Source organism: Ambystoma mexicanum, chromosome 2q, assembly GCF_040938575.1.
Source record: "Ambystoma mexicanum isolate Mex_15411 chromosome 2q, UKY_AmexF1_1, whole genome shotgun sequence".
NCBI lineage: Eukaryota > Metazoa > Chordata > Amphibia > Caudata > Ambystomatidae > Ambystoma > Ambystoma mexicanum.
Genome location: NC_090924.1, coordinates 85,261,569 through 85,276,760, shown reverse-complemented (window position 1 = coordinate 85,276,760; position 15,192 = coordinate 85,261,569). Strand labels below are relative to the sequence as shown.

The window sequence follows — 15,192 nt, the reverse complement described above, 5'->3', positions numbered from 1 at the left end:
CCATGGTTATAGAAGGCGGGGCTCCGTCCGGAGCCCCTCTTCTATGTCCATTGCGGCCAGAAAAGGGAAGCTGTGGCACAACAATGAGGCAAGTGGGTAGGGGGTTGGGATTTTTGTTTTAAGTTCTGGGAAGGAGGGGGCGAGTGGGAAAGATAGCGGCCCGCAGCTAGGGAGGCAGTATGCGGGTTCCGTGGAACGCGGGCAGAGATTACAGATTTCAGTCCACGCAGTACAGAACCCGATTGGCTGCGCACCCACCCAGGTGCTAATTAAATATACAAAATTCCATTATTAAGCATCAATGGAAGCAGTGGTGGGGTCAAGTAGGGAGGATTGGGACGGGGGAGCCCTCTCTTAACAAGTAAATTAAGTTTAAGCAGAGATTTGAAGAGATCCACAGTTAGGCTGGCTTTGATTGTTATGGGTATCTGGTTTCAGTGAGGCGGGTGAGTAGGGAGAAAGAACGGAAACAAGGAGACACAGGGAGTGTATGGGACGAGGTTGATTACAGAGGAGAATCAGAGGTAATGAGGTGGCGAGTAAACAGATACAGACAGTACAATTAGTTTAACATATTATTCCTCAAGCTGAGTTCCCTATAGATTACTAAATGTCCCTACGCGAAACTCTTCATATCTCTAGGTTTATGTAGCTAGCCCTGGCACTGCGCTGGTGTATGGCCTATCAAGGTTAAGGGATGGAAGAGAAACTTGCCCTAACCTCTCTCACTACTTTCCTGAACCACTATGAGTAAGCGCACACTTATGGAACTCAAATGTTTCTGTTTTTATTCGTATTGCTTCTAAATGTGTGACTTATCAAATTATTTAAAACATTCATATGAAGCGATTGCCGTGCGGACTAGTTGGATCACTCCATATGTTTATCAATATACACTTTTAGTTGCACATTAAAAACTAAAAACTTAATGTGATTCGAACAAGCTCAACTTTGAATATGCTCAGTCAAGGGAGTTGGGTAATCAGCCCGGCCCTCAATTGGTTTCAGCAGAATAGATCCAGTTCTCCACTTTCTTCAGGACTCTGACTGTGGCAAGTCTAGTCACAGTTAATAATTAAATAAAAAGACAGTCTTGTGATTGCTTGTCTTGCGCTCCGTTTCTCGGGGCACAATAGAAAGCTTGAAAAAGATCTCTGGTACTACAGAACAGAGACCAGTTAGATCCACATAAGACACCCAGAGAGGTAAGCCTTATGTTTTGACACCAGTATTGTAGTAGGAAACATTCAATATGATATACGTTCTGATAGTCCCCCTTTGTACACATTTTCTTTCCCTCACTTCAGGGATTGAAAAAGAGCCTTGAGACGTCCCACAACCCAATCAAGGTGCCCTACTCCAACAAGGGAAACGGAGCGCAAGACAAGCCATCAGAAGACTGTCTTTTTTAATTATCAACTGTGACTACACTTCCCACACTCGGAGTCCTGAAGAAAGTACTGGATCTATTCCGCTGAAACCGGTTGACCAATTGAGGGGCGTGCTGATTTCCCAACTCCCTTGACTCAGCATATTCAAAGTTGTGCTTGTTCGAATCACATCAAGTTTTTAGTTTTTAATGTGCAACTAAAAGTGAATATTGATAAACATATGGAGTCATCCAACTAGTCCACACAGACTATTGCTTCATATGAATGTTTTAAATAATTTGATAAGTCACATATTTGGAAGCAATACGAATAAAAATAGAAAGATTTGACTTCCATAAGTGTGCGCTTACTCCTAGTGGTTCAGGAAAGTAGTGAGAGAGGTTAGGGCAAGTTTCTCTTCCATCCCTTAACCTTGATAGGCGATACACCAGCGCACTAACAGGGTTAGCTACATATACCTAGGGATATGAAGAGTTGCCTAGGGACATTTAGTAATCTATAGGGAACTAAGATTGAGGAATAATATGTTAAACTAATTGTTCTGTCGGTGAGGTTTTAAAACTGTAATGGGTTAAGAAAGAACGTGCTAACCCTTAGACTTTATTTGTGATTATTGAGTAAACGGATGCAATCAGACAGGTACTGAGGAGCAAGATAATTGATAATTTGTATACTAGTAAGAACTTGAAAAGAGAGCAATTGAGCATGGAGAACCAACCAGTGTGGGTAGCGAAATGGAGGACTGTCTAGAGGGAGGAACGAGTAGAGAGGAAGTTCAAGGAGTATGCTTGAGCAGTTGTCCAGTTTGCTGAGCACAAGAGTGGAGAGTACAGTTTTTGTAGAATGGTTAGTAAGAAACACATGAATTAATACGAGCAACAGAGGCAGTGGTAATGATCAACTGTTGCAGTCGTAAGTAGCTCTCAGAGGAGGACCCCAAGATTGCAAGCCTTGGTTGAGAGAGCCAGGAGGTCAGGGAGGGGAGGGATGGTATTCGATGCAGGGAGAAAGAGTTCTGCCGTTTTGAAGAGTTCAGCAGGAGGCAGCATAGAGCCGTCCAGTGACAAATTGCAGTAAGACAGTTCATAATCTGTTCCGAGAAGGACAGGTTGAAGGACGGAAAGGAGAAAAATATGTTAGCGTCATCAGCAAAGAGATGATGGTGAAAGCCGAAGGATGAGAAGTCTTCCAAGGGCAAAGGTATAGAGGGTGAAGAGTCAAAAGACGGATCCTTTGGGGATGCTGACAGACCAGAGGGGTGGGGTCAGAGGTATGCGATTTCCAAGAGACTTTAAAGGATCAAAGTTACAGGTAGGATGCGATCCAAGCAAGAGCAGATTTGCTAAACCCAAGGTGGAAGAAGAGAGGGGACTGGTTGACAGTCTCAAAAGCAGCAGGAAGGTCCAAAAGGATGAGTATAGAACAGAGTTTGTAGTAGTGAGCATTTCAGAGAACGTTGGAGACATGCATGAATGTAGTGTTGGTGGTGTGTATTACAGAAGCCAGATTAAAGTGGATCTCAAAGGCCATTAACCTCAAAGTACTTAGTGATCCGGTCGAAGACCACCTGCTCAAGGACTTTTCAATAATGGGGAAGGAGGGAAACTGAGCGATAGTTTGCTGGGACGTTTGAATCAGCAGAGGGTTTCTTGAATAGGGGTAAAAGTTGCAGATTTGAAAGCTTCAGGAAAGAGTCCAGAAGAGAGATTATAGAGCTCAGAGAGATATTGGCAAGTGATTGAGACCAAGTCCTTGAACATTTGGGTAGCAAAAGGGTTGATAGGAGCGCACAAGGGGTTGTCACTGCAGTATTAGCATCGCCATGGGCAGTCAGTGAGCGGATAAATAACCAAACACTCCTCAACAGGTCATGTGGCCCTCTTCACATGCCACATCCCTACTATCAGTACTCCAATGCAATAGTTTCAGCCTATAGGTGGCACACAAGCCCGTATTATAGCCAAACCTACAAATTAGGGAAGTACTTTTTACTAAATACTGTGTGCTGGGATGTTGTATTGCTTCAGAGTCAAGTGGCTGAGTAACTATAGAGAAGATTCAATTACAGCAAAAGCGATAAACTTTATTTTCCAGACATCCTTTTAGAGGCAGCAATGGATGATTTAAATCACGTAAATATGACTAACAAGTGAAAAGCTGCAATTAACCAATTACCTTTCCAACAATTGTTTTTGCTGGAACAAAATAGTGTTTTAAAATCAACAATGTGACAGGAATTTAGTTCCGGTCACAGCACGGTTAGGAGTGTCCCTCCAAAAAATGCCAGAACAAAAAGTGCCAAGCCCATATACTTTCTATACCAGAGTAACTCCCATAGATGACCAACGCCACCTATACAGGCCAGAACTGACATTGTTATGCCAATATAAGCAATCTTTTGGCCAAATAGCCCACTTGAGGAGTTTTTTTGTTGCAACTATCACACTAGAAGCTTCTTGCAAAAGTTCCAAAACAAAATTCTTAAATTGAACGTATTGTAATATGCATTTTCATATGGTTTACATAACACTCTGCTGTAATCCAACACAAATATTCATGGCAAGTGATGCACAAAGGGGTGGCATTTGGGGGGTGGGCTTCCCCCAGTAAATTGTGTCAATTTCCAGCACTGGTTACGAAAACATATTCATTGCATCGGAACTAAGCAAGCATCAGTGAGATGCATTAAATGATTTTTAACAATCATTTAGATCGAATTAAATATATTCATATTGTAACAACGAACTGGCGAGGTTTCCAAGTGCATTACCAAGACCCTTAGGAGTAGATACTACAAAAAAATACAAGCCAAAATAAAAAAAAATGTAATTCGGTATTTAGTTGAGAAAACAAAGATGCCAAAAATTGAACATTTACATGAACGTATGATCTAAAGTACAGCATGATCACAGCTCATTAATTTGGAAGAAGAACCTGATCTGTATATTTGGTTGCGCTTACCTGTGCACCCCTTGAATATGACCGGAAAATGGTGCAGAATCTGCCCTGCCCTGATGTGTCCCTGCAAAAAGAGGAAAAAGATGTTAATGGCAGGATGGTATTTCAAGAATATATTTTATTGATTTATTTTTTACATTTGTAAAAGCGCCCTAACCCAGGGGGGCAACAAGGTGCTGTTGAACCAGTTACACATACACTTATTATTACATGAAACAAGAGAAAGTGGACAGTGTCAGGCAGGATATTTCGTGCTTAGCACCTGGTATTTCCCAGTCGTCATGTCAAGTCTTTGGGTGAATAGCCATGTCTTTAAGGCTCTGCAGAATGGCTAGTAGATCTTCTCTGTTCTTAGAGAGGAGGGTAGCGCGTGCCAGTGTTTAGCAGCTACTGCAGGGAAACTTGATTCCCCCCTGTTCTGGTTTTTTTGAAGGTAGGAGGAGCGAGGCAGTGGCCCTGGATCGTCCTTACTTCTCTGGTGGATGGTGGTTTAGTGATTGACTGACGGGTATTGCGGGACAGTGTTTGATCTGCATTTATGCATGATGGAGAGTGTCTTGAAGATTCTCTCACTGATTGGGAGCCAGTGCACCTCCTGTCTGGCTGCTGAGATGTGAACTTTCTTTGGTATATTGAGTGGCGCTCAGAGGGCATTGTTCTGGATTATTTGCATTTTGTCAATGTTTTGAGGTCCCTGCAAATAGGACGTTGGAGTAGTCAAGTCAAGCTCCTGTGATTGCTTTGGCGATGGAGAGGCAATGGTCGGTGTGAGGATATAGCTAGCTGCGTTTATGAGTTTCACTGTGTAAGCCGTAGGAGGCGATAGCATTCACCTGCCTGGGGAGGAATAGTGAGGCATCCAGATAAACGCCCAGGGTTGTGACCGATGGTGAGACTGGGAGGACAATGCAGTCTATTGTGAAGGCAGAGAATTGCGTGTTGAGTTATTTTAGCATAGCTGGGGAGCCTACCAACGGTGTCTCTGTCTTATCGTTGAGGCACAGGTGGCTTGTGGCCATTCAGGCTTGGATGGTGGAGTAGATTCTATTGATAGTGAGGAAATCTGCTTTGTAGATGCCTGTGAGCGGGATGAGTATTTGAGTGTCGTTGGCATAATTGGGGTAGGTTATGCCAGTGGAGTTCAGGAGGTCAAAGAGGGGTTTCGTAAATATGTTGTAAAGGGAGGGTGAGAAGCATGAGCCTTGGAGAACTCCACAGGGGATGGGGGATGGGTGGGGCATGAGAAGTGTCCGAGAAGACTCATGGATCTATCTTCTAGGAAGGATGCCATCCAGGCAGTGGTTCATGTGAGAAATTAGCGGAGGCTAGGAGATGGTTGCACAGTGTTTTGTGGTTCACCAAGGCAAAGGCAGCGGAGAGGTCCAGGAGTAGTAGGAGGGATAGCCTACCTTCATCAATGAAGGCATTGAGCTATTTTCTTTAGATCTAGCAGTGATGTTTCTGTTCCATGGCCTGGGTGGAAGCCTGACTGACACACACTCAGGATGTGGTTGGATTTTTTGAGGTTTTGTATCTGTTCGTAGGCTGCTTTATCCAGGATTTTTAGGAGGAATGGGACTGTTGCGATTGGGTGGTAGCTGTTAGGTGCTGTTGGGTCAAGTGATGGCTTTTTCAGCAGTAGGCAAACCCATGATTCTTTGAGGATAATAGGGACCTGGCTAGATGAGAAGGAAGCGTTGATACATCTAGTGATGAATGGGACAAGGGATTCTGAGCACTGTGATAATGTTTGCAGGGCAGATGTCCCCATGCATTTGGATGATTTGAGGTTTAAGCATGTTAGCCGTTTCTGTTACGGTTACATAACTAAAGAAAAATGGAGGTGTGCTGTAGTGAGTTATGGGGGAGTGTGGTGTTGGGGAGGAGATTAGGGCTGGTTTCTTTTCTATTTTCAGTTGCAAGGATGTGATTTTGGCTTGCATAGCATTTTGGATGTCTATGCATCATGCCTTGTCTTTTCAGATGGTGATCTGTGGGGCGCATGGTGTTTCTAGTTCTCTGAGTATTCTAAAGATTTCTTGGGAGTTGGAGCAGACGTTTGCTATTCTTGTGTTATAAGCTGTGGCGTTGGCTGAGATAATGGCTTGTTTGTATTCCTTGGCAATTGATTTGAAGGAGTTTTTGTTTTGATCTGTTGGATCCTTTCTCTAGAGTGATTCTGCCAGTCTTTTATTTTGGCTAACGTCTTGGTGTTCGGGGGTAAACCACGGGTTAATGTGGACGATGGGTTTCGCTCTTCTAGGCATAAGTGGACAATTATGTTGACTGCATTAGTCATAGTGTTTGAGTAGATGTTTGCTAGGATGTCGGGGGTTGAGCGTAGGTTCTTGGGTAGGAGAGGCATGAGAAGAGGCGAGATAGACTCGACATCTAGCGGATGCTGCAACAGAGGTTGGGGGACAGGGCTAGAGTAGGGGGTGATTGTTTCGTTAGCGGTAAAGCAAGTTTTATAATGTGGTGGTCAGACCATGGGATGGGTAGGTTAGAGGTGATGATTGTCTGGCACTTGAGATCCGCTACTCAGTCAAGGGTTCTACCTTTATTGTCGGTTGGGGTTGAAATTTGATCCTTGAATCCCAGGTTAGAAAGCGTGTCAGCGGCAGCTGATGCAGTGGGATCTGCACGGTCATTTAGACCTAGGTTGGATCCCCAAGTATTAAGGCCCTGGTGGTAGGTTTCAGATTTTCACCTACTGTGAAACTGAGCTCTTCCTCGAATGAAGGAGTCTGACCCGGGGGTCGATAGATGTGGATAGTTATGGAGTCAGAATAAATGATACAACCAGGCATCCGTGTGAATCAGCAGGTAGAAAATAGTGTGTCCATCACTGTTCACCATGTTCGAATGTAAAAGCTACTTGTGTGAATGGAATATACTTTATAATTAGTCCCTTTTCCTCCATTGTTGGGAAGAGATCTTTCCAATGTATGTGGACAGAACCAAACCCTTTTTACACAGGAGGAGCCTCTGTGGGTGTGAAGGAATGATCACCGCCCCACAGGTGCATTGTGGAAGGAGGAGAGGGTAGAGCCCCAGGCAGGCAAGGCAACCAGGGGGTAGAGCCCCGGGCAGGCAAGGCAACCAGGGGGTAGAGCCCCGGGCTGGAGTGGCGAGGACCGGGGGAACTCGGGCAGGGGCAGGAGTGTTGGAAGGGCCCCAGTCAAAGGAGGGGGGGGGGGCAAGGAGGCACATAGGAAGTGAGGAGAGTAGGCCGGTAACGAGGGCCAGAGCAAGATTGGAAGAGACAGCAGGAAAAAAAGAGGGACTGGAGGTGTAAGAACATTGTTTTCACAGTACCATCTCTAGGTGTCACCAGACAGTGGCAATAAGAGGGTGAAAAAAGGTTGGGTAATTCTAAGATGGGGATGTGGAAAGAGGAGAGAAGAGCAGAGAGTGGTGGAAATGAATGAGGCAAGTGAAAAGTAAAGAGAAGGAGTGAAAGGGTTGATCTGAACTCTGGTCGCAGTGGCATTGTCTGGGGCAGACATTGTAAGAGGTAAGGCTCCTCAGCGGGGAACAATCTTGTGATAGGCATGAGGCAGAAAGGGTAGAAAAGGAGGATAGAAGAAATCTGCCGCCATGAACCAAGAAGTTGCTAGGCTGGCCAAAAGCCCACTTGATGGCAGGGCCAGCAAAATAAGTCTAGGGGAGGTAGATACAGCAAATAAAATAGTGGCAAAGGGCAATGAAGGGGAAAAGAGCAATGGTGGAAATGAAAAGGGAGTATTCAGAGGGAATGTTAACTACTGGAGGAACACTGGTAAGGCCAGGAGCACTGCGGTGTGTCAGAGGATGGTGGGGAATGAACATCCATGGAGGCAACAGAGGAAGATGATGAAGGGAAAAGCATGGTGGGATGCTAAAGGCAGTGATGGTAAGAGCCGGACGAGATCTGCACACAGCAGTGAAAGCGGAGTGTGAAAGGGTGGTGGCCGTGAGGAGGTTGAGGCAGCAGACAGGGTACAGCCAAGGTGGAATCCCACAACAACCTTTATCAAGAGTGTGAAAAGAGGAGCAGAAGGGAGCAGCGAAACCTATAGTGATGAGAATGGGAAGGAAGAATGGTATGCAAAGGAGTGGCTGAGAAAAGCAGAAATAAGATGAAGAGCGAATGGGAACGGCAGCAATGGTGGGATTCTGCAGTATTTGTTCTTGGAAGAAAAGACCGGAAAAGAAGAGTAGGGAGATTAGGAGCAGACAAGGCAGAGGTATTAAGAGGTATGATGACAGAAGACATGATGGGGGAAAAGGAGAAGGAGGAAAGAAAAAAGAGGACACTTCAAAAGGTAAAGAAGAGAAGCAGCACAAGATGAAGAATAAAAGAGGCTAGAAGAGAAAATGAAGGACAGGGAAAGTATGGGCGAAGAGGAAGGAGGTGGCAAAAGAAAGGGGGTGGTTAGGTTGACATATATAGGTGTAGCTAAGCCATTGGGTTAACATCCAACAATGGCAACAAATACAGAATTTGTAAAGGGGAATGCATAGAACTATTTAAGTTATTACACACAGATGGGGTGTAAGGAGAGCTCAAAAGAGGAGGAAATGGGACAAGTGGACGACACTTTTTCTTATATACGCTAGCATGTACTGCAAGAACTTGCCGGAGAGGAGAGTGGCACTTGTGGATTTGATCAGGAACGCACAGATTAATTTTGCGGGGTTTGCGTGGCTTCGCTATGACAAAGAATTTAGGTTACAGTTTGTATCCGAGGGACGAATAGGGCTCCGGCTGTTTCAGCATACATGTCAAATTGATGTTCATGCAGGGGCCTGTTGGCATGTGCTACCCTGACTCCGCCCACCGGCGCCACTCTTCAGTCCCGATTGACGCATCAACAATATTTAAGATTGCCAAATGACACGAGTATTATTTGGGGGGAGGATGGAGGGATGTATGGAGAAAAGAGGACTAAGGACTAGAGTACGTTAGTCACTACGGTGAGTAAGTTATAATTACTCTTAGGTCCTGTCCCCTTTCCTCCATACAGCAGGGGCGATTACAACTGAATGTAGCCCCAGGGTGGAGACGAGACCCTCCTTAAGCAAATACGTTCCTCAGAACCACCTGTCCGAAGGCCGCGTCTGACTTTGAGCCGGCGTCCAAACAGTAATGCTTACAGAAAGCCAAAGGAGTGGCCCAGGTGGCCGCCCTGCTTATGACTTGCCACGGGACTTGCCGTTGGAAGGCGATGGCCGTGGCCTTGGCCCTGATGGCGTGAGCGTGCATGTTAGCTGGCAGCGGTTTCTGCTGCCCCTCATAGGCCTCTTTGGTGTCTGCAACCATTGAGCGATCAAAGCCTTGGAAGCTTGATATCCAGGCCTGGATCCTCGAAAGGTGACAGAGAGCGTCCGACTTGCGGAAGCCCTTAGTCCTGTCCAGATAGACTTTCAGTGCATGCGTGACGTCCAGACAGTGCAAGAGTCTCTGAGCCTCATCCTTGGCGTCAGCGAAAAATGTGGGCAAGACTATTTCCTCGTTCAGATGGAACGCGGAGGGTATCTTAGGAAGGAATGCCGGGTGAGTCCGCAGGACCACCTTATCCCTGTGGAAAGTAGTATAGGGCTCTGAGGCCACCAGAGCCTGGATTTCACTGACTCTGCGAGTGGAGGTTAGTCCCCACTAGCAACGCTGTCTTAATGGTGACCAGCCTGATGTCCGCGGATGCCATTGGCTCTAAAGGTTTGTGTGCCAAGGCGTCCAACGCCACATTGAAGTCCCACACGGGGTGTGACTTCTTGATGGGTGGGTAGAGCCTGGACATGCCCGCCAAATGCTTCTTGATTACTGGGTTGGAAGAGGAAAAAGTTTCCATCTCTGAATTTCGGTAGGCCCCCATGTGCGTATTACCCGGTGGATCAGGGGTGCTAGAGGAAAGGCATAAGCTGTCATGCCCTCCCATGGAATCTGCAATGCGTCGCCCAAGGAGCTGGGGTCTTTGCCCCTGCCAAGACGCAAACCGATGGCACCTCCGATTCTTCCATGAGGCAAATAGATCCATGTGAGGGTGGCCCCATGTGTTGAAGATCACCTGCAGCACCTGGTCTTTCAATTGCCATTCGTAATTGCCGCTCCCAGTCAGCTGAGCCTGTCTGCTTCCAGGTTGGCCTCCCCCGGGAGGTGGACGGCTGTGAGGAAGATGTTGTTCTCCAGTGCCCATTCCCACATGCTAGCTGCTAGGCTACACAATGGAGGGGACCTGGTACCCCCCCCCCTCCTTGTTGAAATAGTACATGCTGGTGGAGTTGTCGGTCTGGATAAGGACTGTTATGCCTCCAATGAGAGGAAGGAAGGCTCTCAGGGCTAGCCAGATGGTCCCGAGTTCCAGCCAATTGATATGCAACGCCTGCTCCTGTCGGGTCCAGACTCTGTGGACGCTGAAGTTGTCCAGAGTGGCACCCCAGCCCTTCAGGGAGGAGTCCGTAGTGATGGTGACCTGCGGAGTCTGTTGCTGGAATGGCTTGCCCATCCGCAGGTTGCAGTCCTTGGACCACTATATGAGGTCCGAGTGGAGAGAAGGAGAAGGAGGTATGCTGACCTGCTCCGCTTGGGAGCCCTTCTCCTGATTCCATGAGGCTGAGAAGTGCAGCTGTAACCTCCTTATCCTGAGCCTGGTGTGGGGCACGGCGAGTAGAACCGCTGCCATGATACCCAGTAAGTGCTGGTTGCAGGTAGCAGAGGGAGGATAGCTCAGCGGCAACATGCTTGCCTTGGAAGCAAGACGACACGCAGCAACACGGGTTCGATCCCCAGGTCCGTGCTTAAAAACCTCTGGGTATTAAGTGTGTTATAATTAACCTATCATATCATACCACCAGGCAGAGGTGCGTAATGTCCCTCTTGATGGACGCGATCTTGTCCTCCGAGGGAAAGACCTTCTCAGAGGTTGTATTCCAGATGAGGCCCAGGAAGGCGAGGTTCTGCGTGGGCTGCAGCCGAGACTTCTTGAGGTTGATAGTAAACCCCAGGTCGTGAAGTGTGTTCATAAGTGCGGAGAAGGTGTGGGTAACTACCTGGGGAGATCTCGCCCTGACGAGCCAGTCAGCCAGGTAAAGGTAGACATGGTGGCCTTGGGCCCTGAGGAGAGCTGCCACCGCATTCATGAGTCTGGTGAATACCCTGGGGTCTGAGTTGAGGCCAAAGGGTAGTACCTTGAGTACCTTGCACTGTAAATGGCAGCCTATGATCCTGAAACATAGCAAGGAGCAATGAGGCTGCCAGATAGGGACGTTCAGATGGGCGTCCTTCAGATCAAGGGAGCACATCCAGTCTCCCCTGTCTAGTGTCTCTGCAATGAGCGCTGGCGTTACCATCTTGAATTTTTGAAGCGGGAGGGAGAGGCTGAGGGTGGATAAGTCCAACAAAACTCTCAGGCCAGCCTGTTTCTTTCGTATGGCGAAAATCCTGGAATAAAAGCTCAACCCTCTCTGGGAGGTTGGGACTTCTTCCACTGCCTGGCTATGTACGAATGACCGAATCTCTGCTAACAGAGTTGCTGTCCCAATCTGTGGGAGTGGAGGGGAGGAAGGAGGAAGGGGAAGGGGAAGGGACTGGTAGCTGGTACCCTGAGGATACTACAGCGGATCCAGGGGTCCGCAAAGTTCTGGCGCCAAAATTGCACATGAAAGGCAAGCCTGCCACCCACTGGAGCCACGTGGACCCGAAGGAGCAAGTCATGCCTTTTTCTTTCTGAGGCTGGTGCTGAGGTGGGGGACTGGAAGCAGCCTTGGCTCCCCCCTCCTTTTTGTTGCTTGCACCAGTGCGGACTGGGTGAGCGGTCAAGGTTGTCTCAACCTCCTCTCCTGGAAGCCCAGGAACCTGTTGAACGACCGCCCCTTTTCTGAGCGTTGATGCGACTGGGTGTATGCTTTGTGCGTGGCCTTCATCAGAATAGATCAAGATTTCACTGTCTGCAAGCTGTTCTTTTTATCCAATTCCTCGTCTGCAGTAGAGTGGGAGAGGTCCCTACCCTCGAACAGAAGGTCCAATATGCGTTCCTGGACATCAGGGTTAAATTTCGTAGCCCGAAGCCAGGCCATCCTTCTCATGTCCGTGGCGATGCAGATGGCCCAGTCAGAGGTATCGATATGGGCCACGGTGGACTCTATGATGTCCTGCGCAACCAGCTTGGCTTCTCCTACATCCGCCTTCAAGCGCACCTGGCTCTTCACCAGGAGTTCTGGAAGGAAGTCCGCTATTTCCCACCAAAGCCTCTGTTTAGCAGCTGCTAGCGTGGCATCCGTGTTGGTTTGACGCAGGTGCAAGGAGGCGTTCGAGTAGCGTTTCTTCCCGTACACCTCCAAGAACTTCTCCTTGCCTGACAGCGCTGAGGACAAGGTGCCCCGGATGACTGATGTTTAGAGTACAGTGGCGCCGCAGCAATCACTGAAGAATGCGGTTGGGAGTGCGCTGACAGCAAGAGTGGATCCCCCCCCCTTCCGTCTGTCCATACTTGGCATTGAGGCGTTTATTGATAGGTTGGGCCGAGTATGGCTTTTGCCACCCCACAACTTCTTTCTGCATCGGGATACCAGTCTTTGTAGGGGATTTTAGGGTGAGGACTCCGCAGGGGCTAGGGTGTCGGACATTGGCTGGACAGGAAATGGGCTTGGTCTATGGATCAGGAGGAGTCAAATGGAGCAGAGGGGTGGCTTAAAGTTAACGAGACTGATAACTGCCCAGTAGAAGTGCGAGGGAGTTTTGAAAGGATGAAGACACACAGGGAGGGAAATTTGCCCACCTTTTACACATTGTGAAAGGTGGGCAAGTGCCATCAAGGTTGAGGAAAGAAGTGAAGTGGGTTGGTCCAGACCAGGCAAATTTTTGGACACAGTACTTTCTTATCGGGGCAGCCTCATAGGGGGCCGGCCTAGGTATGGGGGATAACTGGATTAAGGTTTTGGATAGATACCAGGGGCATGGGGAGACAGCTGTAAAAGGTGTTTTGAGGGGTACAGGCCTTATGTCTTTTCACCCAGCAAGTGCTGAAGGTTCCGAAAGAAATTTGGATTTGTGAGCATTCTTTTGTTAAATTGGCCAGACCGAAACCGAAGACAAGGGCATATGAAAAACAATGTGATGCAGAACTGGTTTGTTCCGGCTGGGAGATATGCTACCCGTGCTGTTCAAAGTAGGGGACAAAGACTGTTGGCAGACTTCATGCCAATTCATTTGCGGCAAAGCAATTTGGTACAATGGACATGCTGGAAGCAAAGCTAATGGAGTGGGGAATCAATTATAAGTTACTCACCGTAGTGACTAAAATGTACTCCTAGTCCCCTTTCTTCTATAATGCATGGGTGTCCCTTGCTAGGGACGGGGGGCAGAACCTTTCTCAGCATAAAAAACCTTCTTCCTTTTAAATCTAGAGGCGCGCAGGGGTGCGGCCCTGGGAGCATGCGCTAGCCTGACTTCACCCACCGGCGCCACACCTCAGTCCCCATTGACGCGTCAACAATATTTAACATTGCCTAATGACACCGGTATTATTAGGGGGAGGGGGGTGGGATGTATGGAGGAAATGGGACGAAGTACGGTGAAATTACTCTTACGTCCCGTCCCTTTTCCTCCATACTGCATGGGCAATTACAACTGATTGTAGCCCTAGGGTGGAGAGGAGACCCTCCTTAAGCAAATAGGTTTCTTTGAACCCTCTGTCCAAAAGCCACGTCTGATCTAGAGCCGGCGTCTAAACAGTAACGCTTACAAAAAGCCGAAGGGGTGGCCCAGGTGGCCACCCTGCTTATGACCTGCCACGGGACCTGCCATTGGAATGCAATGGCTGTGGCCTTGGCTCTGACCTCATGGGCGTGTATGTTAGCTGGCAGCGGCTTGTGCTGTCCCTCATAGGCTTCCTTGATGGCAGAAACCATCCCCCATGCAATCAGTGCCCGATACCCGGGCCTTGACCCGCCGAAGGTGACAAACAGTGCGTCCGACTTGCGGAAACCCTTGGTCCTGTCCAAGTAGAATTTCAGAGCGGGTGTGACATCCAGACAGTGCATGAGCCTCGGCCTTACGCTCAGCAAAGAGCGTAGATAGGGCTATTTCCTTGTTTAGATGGAAGGCGAAGGGTACCGTTGGTAGGAATGCTGGGTGTGTCCGTAAGACTACCTTATTCTTGTGAAAAGTAGTATACGGCTCTGACGCCACCAGAGCCTGGATCTCGCCGACTCTGCAAGCCCAAGTGATGCCCACGAGCAGGGCTGTCTTAATGGTGACCAGCCTGATGTCCGCAGACACCATAGACACTAACTGCTTGTGCGCCAAGGCGCCCAACACTATATTAAGGTCCCACACATGGTGTGGTTTTTTTGATGGGCAGGTAAAGTCTGACTAGGCCTGTCAAATGCCTCTTGACTATCGAGTTGGAAGAGGAAAATACCTCCTCCTCCGAGTTTCTGTAGGCCCCTATGGCTGCCAGATACGTGTAGCATGTGTCTACCTGCACGCCTGAGTTGGCGAGGTGTGCCGAGAAGGAGAATACATTGTCCAACTTCCAGGTAAGGGGATCGATCTCCTAAGAGTCTTCCCAGTGACCGACCATAGTCCGCTTACTGTTGTACTGGCTCCTGGTAGCCTTGCTCCTCGCACCTTGAATGATCACTAGGTTAGTCTGTGAGAGGCTGAGGTGCCTTAGTGTGACCTGCTCAGGAGCCACGCTGCAAGGGCTAATTTATGTGGCACAGGGTGGATGACCCTGCCCAAGATGGGCTGGGCCCGTCGGAAGGTGAATGGGTGGCTTGTCCGAGAGGCTGAGCAGCTCCGAGAACCATCTTCTCGCCGGCCAGAATGATGCTTGGGTGACAAGATTCCTTTATTTTG

The 15,192-nt window shown here is 48.2% G+C and overlaps 1 protein-coding gene across 2 annotated transcripts in view; it reads right to left on the bottom strand.

Annotated features, from left to right (window-relative positions):
* Positions 1-15,192, bottom strand: part of RAB40C (RAB40C, member RAS oncogene family) — a 520,231-nt gene that overhangs the window by 383,582 nt on the left and 121,457 nt on the right. For both annotated transcript variants that reach the window (XM_069646914.1, XM_069646915.1), the window contains exon 4: positions 4,353-4,413. In XM_069646914.1, coding sequence (XP_069503015.1) covers positions 4,353-4,413 — 61 coding nt within the window. The remainder of the gene's footprint in view (positions 1-4,352; positions 4,414-15,192) is intronic.